The 12,787-nt window shown below is 45.3% G+C and overlaps 1 protein-coding gene across 49 annotated transcripts in view; it reads left to right on the forward strand.

The window, feature by feature from the left end:
• PRRC2B (proline rich coiled-coil 2B) overlaps window positions 1-12,787 on the forward strand; it is a 92,560-nt gene that overhangs the window by 46,451 nt on the left and 33,322 nt on the right. For 41 of the 49 annotated variants that reach the window (XR_011432691.1, XR_002803975.2, XR_011432698.1 and 38 more), the window contains 4 exons: window positions 3,951-4,041; window positions 6,680-6,872; window positions 10,035-10,350; window positions 11,961-12,154. Coding sequence is in view for 27 of the 49 variants with exons in the window: in XM_023629170.2 (XP_023484938.2) it covers window positions 3,951-4,041; window positions 6,680-6,872; window positions 10,035-10,350; window positions 11,961-12,154 (794 nt within the window). In the remaining 22 variants the exon portion in view is untranslated. The remainder of the gene's footprint in view (window positions 1-3,950; window positions 4,042-6,679; window positions 6,873-10,034; window positions 10,351-11,960; window positions 12,155-12,787) is intronic. The other 8 variants (XR_011432702.1, XR_011432704.1, XR_011432703.1 and 5 more) reach the window with 1 other exon arrangement.

Here is a 12,787-nt window from a genome sequence, read left to right on the forward strand (position 1 = left end):
GTAAGGTAGGAGTCGAGGTTCATTTTTTTTTCCATTTGTTGGAAATGCACCATTTGTTGATAAAACTTTCCTTCTGCTATTGAATTGCTTTGGCACCTTTGCCAAAAATCAGTTGACCATATAAGGGTGGGGCTGTTTCTGGATCTGCGTGTTCTTCCTCATCCGACACCACACTGTAGCTTTATAGTACGTCTTAAAGTCAGGGAGTGTAAGTTCTCCAACTTTGTTCTTTTTCAAGATTCTAACTATTCTGAGTTCCTTTCATTCCTGTATAAATTTAGAATCAGCCTGTCAGTATTTACAAAAAGCCTGTGGGCATTGTGGTTAGGATTGTGTTTGAATATATTTCTGGATACATGACATCTTAATTTTGAATCTTCCATCCAGGAAGCTGATGAATGTCTTTATTAGGTCTTTGATTTCACTCAGCAGTCCTTTATAGTTTTCAGGGTAGAGGTCTTGAACATCTTTTGTTAAGTTTATTCTTAAGTATTTTATGTTGTTTTTTTTTTTTAAAGATTTTATTTTTTCCTTTTTTTCCCCAAAGCCCCCCAGTACATAGTTGTATATTCTTCGTTGTGGGTCCTTCTAGTTGTGGCATATGGGACGCTGCCTCAGCGTGGTTTGATGAGCAGTGCCGTGTCCGCGCCCAGGATTCGAACCAACGAAACACTCGGTCGCCTGCAGCGGAGCGCGCGAACTTAACCACTCGGCCACGGGGCCAGCCCCAGTATTTTATGTTTTTTGATGCTAAGTGGCATTGTTTTTTTTTATGGTTTAATTTTTTAGTGTTTGATGTTATTATGTGGAAATAAAGTTGATTTTTGTCTATTGATCTTGTACCAAGCACTTTGCTGAATGCGCTTATTGGTTTCACTCGTTTCTGTTGACTTCTTAGAATTTTCTGCATAAACCATCATGTCACCTGTAAATAGGGACAGTTTCCTGTCTTTCTTTTCAGATTATATGCCTTTTGTTTCTTTTTCTTGCCGTGTTGCACTGTCGTAATTCAGTACAATGTTGTGCTCGAGTTCTTTGTTTCTGGTACTAGGGAGAAAGTGTTTAGTGTTTCAACATTAAATGTGATGTTAGTTGTAGGTTTTTGGAGAACCTCTTTATCAGATTGAGGAGGTTCTCTTCTCTTTCTAGTTTGCTGAATGTTTTGTTTTTTAAATCAGGAATGGATGTTGAATTTTTGTTAAATACTTTTTCTTTCTTTGTGGTTGTATAATTTTTCCTCTTTATTTTGGTAATCTGATGGTTTCATTGATTGTTTTTTTAATGCTAACCAATGTCACGTTCCCAGAATAAACGCCACCTTTTTTGTATGCCTAGATTCAATTTGCTGATACTTTATTAAGATTCTTTTTCTTTTTTGGAAGAAGAAGCTTAGCCCTGAGCTAACATCTACTGCCAATCCTCTTTTTTTTTTTCTGCTTTATCGCCCCAAATACCCCCGGTACATAGTTGTATATCTTAGTTGCAGGTCCTTCCAGTTGTGGCATGTGGGACACCGCCTCAGTGTGGCCTGATGAGTGGTGCCATGTCTGCGCCCAGGATCTGAACTGGTAAAACCCTGGGCCGCCGCAGTGAAGTGTGTGAACTTAACCACTTGGCCATGGGGCCGGCCGCGAATCCTCCTCTTTTTGCTGAGGAAGACTGGCCCTGAGTTAACATCCATGCCCATCTTCCTCTACTTTATATGTGTGATGCCTGCCACAGCATGGCTTGCCAAGCGGTGCCATGTCCACACACCCGGGATCCGGACTGGCAAACCCTGGGCTGCCAAAGCAGAATGTGCGCACTTGACCGCTGCGCCACCAGGCCGGCCTCTATTAAGATTCTTAGTGTCTGTGTTCGTGGTGAATATTAGTCTATAATTTTCTTTTAATATCTTTCTTGGATTTTGGTACTAGGGTTATGCTGGTCTCATAGGATGAGCTGGAAAATAGACAGGACAGGACACCTCCTTCTCTGCTTTGTGAAAGAGTTTCCATAAGATTGGTATTAGTTCTTTCATAAATGCTTAATAAAAATTGATTAAAAAATTGATAAAATTTACCAATGCAACATTTTGGCCCTGGAGTTTTCTTTGTGGAAACATTTGTGATGGTAAATTTAATTTCTTTGATTAGTGATGGGGCTGCTTGTATTTCCTATGTCATTTTGTGTCAGTTTTTGATAAGTTGCGTTGGAAAGAATTTGTTCGAGTTCGATTTCTTGGTGTAAAGTTGTTGATAACACTCCTTTTCCTTTGGATATCTGTGGAATCTGTAGTGATGTTCCTTCTTTTATTCCTGATAGTTAGGTAATTTGTGTTTTTTCTCTTTTTCTTGTCACTTCCACCAAGGACTTACTGGTTTTATTAGCCTTTACAAAGAGGCAGACTTTGCCTTTAATTTTCTCCATTGATTGTTTTGTGTTTCGTTGATTTGTTCGTTTTAATTATCAGAGATTTCTAGATTTCTAATTCCGTTATAGCCCAAGAGCATGTGCTGTATGATTTCAGTTCTTTTCAACTTACCGAGACTTGTTTTATGAACAGGATATGGTCTGTCTCAGTGAGCATTCCAAGTGCATTTGAAAAAAATGTGTGTTGTACGGTCGTTGGGTGTGACGTTCTGTCAGCAGCAGCTTTGTCGAGGTGGTTGGGAGTGTCGTTCAGACGGTGGGTGCTTCCTGATATTTTCGTCTGGTTCTATCGGTTACTGACAGCGAGTGCTACCCTCTCCACTGTAATTGTGGGTTTGTCAGTTTCCCCCTTGAATTCTATCCGTCTTTACTTCACTTACTTTGAAGCTGTTATTAGGCATGTACACTTCACAGTGTTTGTGACTGTGACATGCTGACCCTTTGTGCTGTTCAAGTGTCCTGTATCTCTAGTGATGCTTCTGGTCTTGGAGTCCGTTTTGTCCTGTGTTCGGATCCTCGCTCTAACTTATTGTCCACTGTTTTCATGGTTTGTCTTTTTCCACCCTTTTCCCCTTATACCGTCTGTGTTTATATTTAAAGTGATGTTCTGTGAGACGGCATACAGCTGCACTTGCTCTTTGATCCAGTCCAGCTCTGCCTTTAGTTGGATTGGGCTTTGGTTGTTTGGTTTTTTAAAGATCTAATTCACATAACTGATTTTTGTATAATCTAAAATTCACTCTTTTAAAGTCTCCAGTTCATTGATGTTTAGTACATTCACAAGTTTGTGCAACCATCTGCACTCTCCAGTTCCAGAACATTTCCATCACCCACAAAAGAAACCCTGTACCTATTAGCAGTCACTCCCAGTGACCCCTGTACCCCCTGCCCCCGGCACATGTCCTCTGGGAACCACTAGTCTGCTTTCTGTCTCTGTGGATTTGTATCCATATTAATGGAATTACACAACACGATGTGTGGCCTTTCGTATCTGGCCTCTCCCAGCATGTTTTCAAGATTTATCATATTAGAGTCTGTGTCAGTATTCATCCTTTTTTTTAATTTTTTTGGCCACCAACTGTACCGTTGTCTGGATCTCCTACATGTTGTGTACCTACTCCTCAGTGATAGTGCCGCCCGATTCCCCCAGGGGTTGGAATGTGCCCTGGGGCAGAATGGTGGCCAGCAGTCTCACTGGTTGAGTTTCCTCCTTGCTAGCTAGACTCCTTCATAGATTCTGCCTGCTTTTGCTCCCTCGCCTGCCCCTTCTAATAAAAATTTTAGGAATATCCTGTCCAGATTTAAGAACCGTTGTCTGTGGGAGAGTTAGTCTAACCAGCTGCATTGCTGTTGCCGGAAGCCAGAACTGTCCTTCACTTTTATCTGCAGTGTTTGTTTTGTAGTGGCAGCTGGGTGGTTAGCCTTACTCCCCAGTTGGGTTGGCATCAAGCCTGACGGGAGGCAGCCCCCAGTGGTGCTGTTAGCGCTGTCGAGATGCTCATTTTTTCTCATTCTTCCTGGCCCTCCTCCTGTTGTAGGCCTCCACGAGGAAGTGGACTATTCTGAGAAACTGAAGTTCAGTGATGATGAAGAGGAGGAAGAAGTTGTGAAGGACGGCAGGCCGAAGTGGTAAGGATCCCCCTGCCTGCTCCTACACCGTTCCCCTGGAACTTGGCATTAGCAGGAGGTAAATGCGTCAGTGCTTATGGCGCTGCCGTGTGCTGGTCGCCAGGCCAAGTGCGTTTCCTGTTACCCCAGCAACCTTCCAGGGCAGGTGCTGTTCCCGTTTGGCAGATGAGCGGACGATAGCTCTTGAGCACAGTTGTTCAGGAAAGGAGCCAGGATTTGCATCCAGGCGCGGCTTGTGAGGCATGGTGATTTTTAACCGCTGTGCCAGGATTTTCCTGAGTGTGTGGTTCTGCAGGTTGCTTATGGGTGTTGTGCCCAGAAAGGCTTCTCTCCCGAGGCAAGTTCGGGAAACCACCCTGGACTCAACTTACTCCTTTCCTGCAAGGTCGCTCAGAGCCTGGAGTGTCCTGAAGTGTGTGGGGACTCTCTGGGGATGTGGGGGAAGCAGGAAGCAGAGCATGCCAGATTCCCTAACCTTATTGGACCACTTTAATCTTTTCTCTCTCTTTTGGATTGTTTTTTGGACTAATTTTACTCATAATGCTCTTTGGAAAATACTTCATTGTACTCTGGTCCGTCTAGTTTTTCTCATGACATCAGTAGCAGTGGCTAGTACTTTTAAAATAGGACCTATGCTTGCTTTAATTTGCATTTTTTTGAGTACTAGCAAATGTGAATGCTTTCCTTTGTGTGGAATTGCCTGTTTCCTTTGTACATTATCTATTGGACTTATTACGCTTTCCTTCAAAATGTAGTTCATGCATTATAATTTTTAGATATTAATGCTTCAATATTTTTCCCTTTGTCTATTTTATTGTCAATAATTGAATGTTTATATAGGTGCGTCTGCAAGACATTTTCTTTGTTTCATCTTTTGCTTCAAAGCTTTTGAAGTAATTCCCTCTCTTCTGGAGGGAGCTGGTCACCATCTTCTGCCACTCTCTCTGATGATACACAAATAATTAACTAATCAAGGCTTCTGTAATTGATTTTAATTATTTATTTTTTTAAAGATTGGCACCTGAGCTAACATCTATTGCCAGTCTTTTTTTCCCCTTCTTCTCCCCAAAGCTCCCCAGTACATAGTTGTGTATTTTTAGTTGTGGGTCCTTCCAGTTGTGGCATGTGGGACGCCACCTCAGCGTGGCTTGGTGAGCGGTGCCGTGTCTGTGCCCAGGATCCATACCGGTGAAACCCTGGGCCGCCAAAGTGGAGCATGCGAACTTAACCACTCAGCCATGGGGCCCACCCCTTTAATTTACTTTAATGCTGTTTGGTTTTAACCGAAGCTTTGGGTGCACTTGGGAAATGTCCATCAGTCAGTTCCTGGAACACTAAGCTCAGAAGGAGAGGTAATCAAGAATTTAAATCAAAGGCAGACACATGAAATTTTACAGACTTATTGGAGCAGTACGACACTCTGTTCCTTGTCTTTTCAGTTGATGTGAGTTGAATATTCAACTGAAAGAGTTAGATATGGGTTTTGGACCCAACTTCGCTACTGCCTATGACCGAGGACCCCCTCAAATTGAGAGTCCCCTAACCACCTCCTCCCTAAGCCTGCTCTTTTTCCAATGTTCTCTGAGCTGGTTGATGATTTCCAACTCCCAGACACTTCGACTAACATGCCCCCAAGCCTCCTTTGACATCTTTATTTCCCCATCCATGATGGGTGCCTGAAACTTCCTTTGACTCCATGCTTTCCTGCTGATTGTCTCAGGGACCACTGGTTCCAGCATCCTTTCTTTCCTGGACCATTCAGAGGTTAGCCAGCTTGTCTCCTTCCTTTCGTATTATCAGTGACTGTGCCTTAGTCGTCTTCTAAAGAGAAGTCTTCTCTGGAGGATCAGGTGTGGTCTCCATGTCTCTCGGAGTGAAGGCAGGAGTCGCTAGCGGTTGTTGCCTTGTCGTGGTCTCCTCATGCACCTTGTCTGCTTCCGCCCCATGTACATATGTGTGCGTGGACACATGCAGACACACGATATTAGCCAGACCCGACTCCCTGCCTTTCTCTGAACTCTGCTGTGTTTACTGGGCACTTCCTTTGCATACAAGAGGTGCTCAGCAAATGCACATATGTGTTTTGCCCCAGTGCCTTTGTTGACGAGCCCTCTTGCAGCCTCCTTTTGGCATCTTCTCTCCTTTCTTGCTGTGTGTGCTCCTCTCCTCTTGCTCTCTGTATCACAGCGTCATACTTCACTGTTTGGAGGAGCATTTATTAAGTGCCTCCTTTATGGAAAGCACAGGGAAGGAGCTGTGATTTAGGGAGAAGGACCTACACCTTCGAGTCCTGGGTTCCAGTCTGTTAGCTCCTTCCTTGGAGAGGGGCTCCCAGCCACCCTGAGACTCAGCTGCCTATTCTTTAGAATGCGGGGAGCAACGACTTTTTTTTGCAGTAAATGGAGAAATGCATGTGAAACATCCTGCCTGAAGCTTTGTGTGTACGAGTGACTTGGTGAATGTTGGTACTGAATTTCGGTGTTCTGGGCATGTCCTGTCAGCCATAAGGTTGGGTAGGTGTGTTCTGATGAAGGAAACTGGTATATAGACAGCTGGCTTTGGGATTCCTAAGTGCTTCTGGCTGGTTAAGATCACACCACTGACTGGGAAAACTAACACTCACTGTGGTTTGTCCTAGGAACGGTTGGGACCCTAGAAGGCAGCGGCAATTGTCAATGAGCTCTGTGGACAGTGCTGATGCCAAACGTACCCAAGAGGAAGGAAAGGACTGGGGCGAAACAGTAGGCGTGACCCGTGTCATCCGGAAGGTGCCAGAGCCTCAGCCACCTTCCAGGAAGCTTCACAGCTGGGCGTCAGGCCCTGACTACCAGGTACCATGGGCACTGTGGAGGGGTTTTGTGCCTGTAATTAGCTGGAACACACACACAAGCTCTTTTCACGTTCATTTGACCAGAGTTCCAAGACAGTGACTAGAACTGGCCGTCTAGTTGGCTGCCCCGTGCGTTTGTACTTTACTGAGTTCGGTGGCTGGGTTTTTGAAAAGTCCTTGGTGGACGTTTCTCTTTTTCTTTTTTTTTAAAGATTTTATCTTTCCTTTTTCTCCCCAAAGACCCCCCGGTACATAGTTGTATATTTTTAGTTGTGGGTCCTTCTAGTTGTGGCATGTGGGACGCTGCCTCAGCGTGGCTTGATGAGCGGTGCCACGTCCACACCCAGGATCCAAACCGGCCAAACCCTGGGTCGCTGAAGTGGAGTGCGAACTTAACCACTTGGCCATGGGGCTGCCCCCTCTTTTTCTTTTAATTTAAAAAATTTAAATTTTTGCAACAGTCACAAACTTAGATAAAAATTGGAAATACAATCCAAAGAATATTTTTTTCTGAACCCTTTGAAGAGTAAGTTGCCTACCTGATCAGGTCCCTTCACCACAGAGCACTTTGATATCTATTTCCTACCAAAAATGACATTCCTTTCTAGGGAACCACAATCAAAACCAGGAAATTAGCATTGATACATCCCTGGCATCTGATCTTTTCCACTTTCACCCCCTTCCACTTTTACCAGTTGTCCCATTGATGTCCTTTATACGAAGAATCCAGTTCAGAGTCACATGCTGCCGTAGTTGTCCTGTCTCTAGTACCCTGCAGTCTGGCCCAGCTCCTCAGCTTTGCCTTAACTTTCATGACTGTGACACTTTTAAAGATTACAAGCCAATTGTTTTGTGGAATGCACCTCAAATTGGGTTTGTCTGCTCCTTCCTCGTGTTTAGGTTCAAGGTTTCCATTTTTGGCTAGAATCTCAGAAATGACACTGACACTTGTCATTGCATCCAGCCAGGTGACCGTGATTCCCCTCTGTCCCTCTTTGACAGCCTTGACTTTGATCTCTTGATTAAGGTGGTGTCTGCCAGGTTTCACACTGTGGAATTACTCTCCTGCGCGTGTGTTAACTGATGAGGATTCTGTGGGGAGGTACTTTGAGGGCATGAATATCCTGTTCTCATGAAACGTTGACTTTATTTATATCAATGGGTTATAATCTGTTACTCTCGTTGTTTTGAAGCTCAAATTTTCTTTGATTTGGCTGTCAGGAGCCTCTTCAAGCTGTCTTGTACATGTCTTCATCCTTTTTTTGAGCAGTTCTTTGCTTTCTGATAGAACAAGCTTTTCCAAACTCATTTTCACCCTACGCTGCCTTAGGCGTGGAATCAGCCCTTAGGACATTTAGAAACCAGTTTGTGGGCACTGGGAGTGCTCGCTGCTGTTTGGGGGGTCACTGCTCCTGGGCCCTGGATATGTGTGCCCTGTTACTGTATGTGTGTGCATATACACACATGCCCACATCTTTATTATTTCTGTATCTCTATAGAGAGCCCCGAGTTCGCAGTGATATCTCCGACTCCACCGAATTCTTTCTAGTTTTCTCCCATTTCATATTTGTAATCCTTTCTCCAGCAGCAAGAAATCTGTCCCCGGTCATTCCCGATGTTTATACGTACTCGGTCAGCTCCCCTGTGTGTGACCAGTCTCCCACTTCTGCCTCCACCCTGCAATTAGTCCAAATTTCATTCGTATATTGAGGTTGCTCAGTATTCAAAAGGTTTCACTTTGATCTGCTCATAACAACACTGTGAATTAGCTGAATAGAATCAACAATGATGAAACCTGTATAATTTTATGCATCCAAATTTCTGAAGAGATTGTTGCAGTTCAAATATTTTGCAGAACATTTAGTGTATGAAATGGTAGCTAATCTTAGGGCAGTTTAGAAAGGCACATTGAAAGTCTTGACAATGTACGCATACCTTTTGATTCTGCTATTTTGTTTCTAGGAAATTCTGAAGGAAATAATCAGGGGTATGCATTGAGGGTTATCTGCAAGAGTGTATTGAACACCAGGGGTCTGGTAGATACTGTGGTACAAGCTGTGCTTGAGGCAGTCCCAGCTGTCACAGAGCATGGAGAAGTTCGTATTCAAAGGCAAAGTGAAGGGAAAGCACGCACTTCGGTCCCAATTATATTATGTAAAAAATACCTTCGTGCTTCTAAATTGCAAGTTTCTGGTCTTTTATGATGATAGCAATTGTCTCTGGATTATGAGAAGTTAATTTTTAGGAGAAAACTCTCTGATTACAGTAAATGTGTTGCGTATTGCCTTTGAGGAGGTATAATTAATACACCAGAAAAGGCGTGAATCTTGGTTATTTATGTTTGTTGACTTTTGACAGTTATTACCTCTGTGTAACTACCACTCAAAACAGGAAGTTTTATATTTTTTTGATAGTTACATATCATTGGGATTTCAGTGGCTGAGGTTCAGTTAAACTTGCCCATCATTTGTGCTATTATATATTCTGCATGCACCTTCCTGAAGATCAGTAAGAAAGTCCCAGTGCTGAGCATTTTTCACACTGCATATTTGACATCTGGTTGTTGTCCAGTAACTGGCAACCAGTGAGAGACTCAGAAGTGGATGAAATATCCAAAAGACAGGCTTTTAGAGATGCTTTGTTTTAAAGATCACATTGAAAAAGCATATGTCTGACTGTGAATTTCAGTTTCTCGTGGCTTTTTATACCTAGAGGTTTATATTTTTTTCATGAGGGGGAGGGGTGGAGCAGAAATAAGGAACATGTGGTTTCCTGCTCCTGTTCATGAGCTCTGGAGGCCCTAACCCTGTGTGCCTCTGAGTAGTGGTGAGTGTCTTGTTCACTGAGTGTTTGCCATGTGTCAGTCACAGCATTGAGCGCTTTGCAAACATTTCATTGCAACTTCTCAGTCCCAAGGGCTTCCTTTATTATCCCCAGTTTACAAATGAGGAACTAAGCTATAGAACGTTGGCGCATGCCCAAACCTCATTCCAGATATAATACAGGCCGGAGTGGGATTGAAACCCAGGTCTGCCTGTTGCCTGACTGTGCTGCCTCTCAGAGGTGCTCACGATTTTGGGAAGGAGAACTGATCGTGTAATGGGAGTGGCCCTGTCTCCTGGGGTGTCACCCGCCGTTTTATCAGACTTTCTTCTTTTGGCAGAAGTCCTCAGTGGGCAGCGTGTTCCGGCAACAGTCTGTCGAGGACAAAGAGGACAAGCCACCCCCACGGCAGAAGTTCATCCAGTCAGAGATGTCCGAGGCCGTGGAGCGAGCCCGGAAGCGCCGGGAAGAGGAGGAGCGCCGAGCCCGGGAAGAGCGGTTGGCTGCCTGTGCCGCCAAACTCAAACAGCTGGACCAAAAGTGCAAGCAGGCTCAGAAGGCGAGCGAGGCCCAGAAACAGGTGGAGAAGGAAGTCCCTCGATCGCCGGGCACCGAGAAGGTGTCCCTACAGGAGAACGGCCCTGCTGTCCGCAAAGGTAAGCGATGGGCCCTCGTGCCACTAACTGGAAGCCCTGGGCTGTTTTCACTTGCTTGTACCTCCCTGGCTTCTCAGCACAACTTGTGGCTTGCAAGTCAGTGATAGCGGGAAGCATCAGTCAGAGTTTTAGCCTGGGTCACATCCTGTTTCAGCTCCTTGCACTAGCTGGCCGCTGCACCTTACCTCTCTGGAACCTGTTCTGTCATCTGTAAAATGGGATGATGATAGTGTGTACTTCCCCATACGCTGAGGAGCCTCATGAGATCATGTACGTAAAGCACTGTGCCTGGTTTCTGGATATAGAAAGCGCGCATATACTTATGTTATGCTACCAGTTTTGTTGTCATCGTCATTAATACTGTTATCGTTACCACTACAAAGATGCACACGCAGGGGGACTTTACTAAAAGCGCAGGATCCTTTCATGTGAGTCCTTGTTAGAGTACATTTTTCCTGGCCTTAATTCTAAAAGGAATGGATCACATAGCTATGTAAGAGACACTGAACAGCGCTGAGAGTCTCTGGTAGCAGTTTTAGAGAATGTGATCAGCTGTATTCTTCATGATTTTCTTAAATCAACTAAAACCAACTCTTGAGAAGAGAAGGGCCTGGGTGTTAGTGTCAGTCCCTGAGAGCTTCTCAGGTGGGAGTCTTATTGGTGATGTGTTGTCAGCGCCCTTCTGGCTGAGGAACTCAGAGAAATTGACAGCGGTCATTCTGTAAATTTCCTGTCACTGAAGTCTGAGTGAAGCCTGCGCCCGGTCTCCCACTACTCTCTGAGATGGCGCAGGCAGACTCCATCTGCCCTGATGTGAGTGTGGTCAGTCGATACTGGGCCTGGGTGTTGTGTGCACTGGAGCGTCACTGCCCTTCTGCAGCATCCCTCTGTTGTGCCGTGAAGAGTCCCTGAGGCTGTGCCTCAGGGTTTGTTTGCCCTTTGCAGTAGAGTTAAGAATGCAAATGTCAATTATACCTCAGTAAAGCCAGAAAAAAATGCAAAGCTGGGATGGAGGCAAGAAAGAAGGGAATTTCAGAGGGAATGATGGTGAGAAACTGTGTGGAGTGTTTACTGCTTGTGCGGCGCTGTCGTAAGTGCATTATGTGGATTATCTCATTTCACTGTCACAGAAGCCCCGTGGGGCAGGCACAGTCGTCATCCTCATTTTACAGGTGAAGAAGTGGGCAAGGAGAGGCTCAGTGACTTGCCGGGTCACACACCTTTGGGCGTGTTGACTCATGCTGTTTGGATGGTGGCTGTGTGGGTTGTCCTCGAGCTCCTGGCTGTCTCTGATTTACCGGAGTCCTTTCTAATAAAACCTCTCCCACCTGGAGCCAGACCCCAGCTGCACTGCTGACTGTGTGATCTCGGGCAATTTGCCTCCCCTCTCAACCCTTAGTTTTCTCATCTCTAAAGTGACGCTGGGTGACGTGGGGGCTCCATGAGCTTGTGCGTGTGAAGCATTTCCCACAGTGCCAGGGTTCGGGGATGTGAATAGTCCAGCAGTGGGATGTAAGTGCCAACAAGAAAAAGCATTTGCTGTTAAACATTTGGTGGGCCAAGCTTTTGTGAGCTCACCTCAGCCATTTCTCTGGTTATTTGTTCCCTAGGCTCCCCTGAGTTCCCTGCCCAGGAAGCCCCCAGCACATTTTCAGAAGAAGCCCCCACAGCTCCTCCCACTGTGACTCAGAGCAGCAGCAGTGAGGAGGGGGCCAGGGAGGTGGGGTCCCCTGCACAGGAGTTCAACAAGTACCAGAAGTCGCTTCCTCCCAGATTCCAGCGCCAGCAGCAGCAGCAACAACAGGTAAACAAAGAAGAAACTTACAAGGTTGTTGTAAACAGACCTGAGTACTGAGTGATGCCCCCTCTCCTCTTCCCCATGCCCCCTTCAATCAAAACAAACACCAAAAATCTACTGTCCCATATCACAGTCATCCGTAGGGATGTCAGAAGTTGTACCTGACACTTATGGCCTTGGTAGGTCAGCCCTGCCATTAGTTATTTCTCCTGTGAATGAATAAAAACCCTTGTTGGTAGTTTATTGACCTTGCTGTCAAATATTGGTCAGGAAGAGTTGGTGATGTATGCGCTGGATTCACTGTAGTTGAGCTGGAAGAGTGGTTTTTCATTCAGAGCACCGCCCTGTGGCCACTCCTTAGACTGAGAATGGCCCCACCTTGGGATCCTCTCAAGGAGTAAGGGAGGCCTGGGAGCTGCTTGGAGAGCTGTCAGAGAGAGGCCTGTTAGCTTTGGGGTAAGACGTAGGTTTGTCGGGTTTGAGTCGGACAGTTGTGGGTTCTGATCCTAGTGATGCAGCTTATCTAGTCGTGTATGGCCTTGGACAGATCAGTGTAAACCAGGAAGAATGACCACCTGCCTCTCAGCATGGCAGTGAGTGTTTCATGACGCTCTGTAAACTGATTTGTCAGTATTAGCA

The sequence above is a fragment of the Equus caballus genome, chromosome 25, assembly GCF_041296265.1.
Source record: "Equus caballus isolate H_3958 breed thoroughbred chromosome 25, TB-T2T, whole genome shotgun sequence".
In the NCBI taxonomy this organism is placed as follows: Eukaryota; Metazoa; Chordata; class Mammalia; order Perissodactyla; family Equidae; genus Equus; species Equus caballus.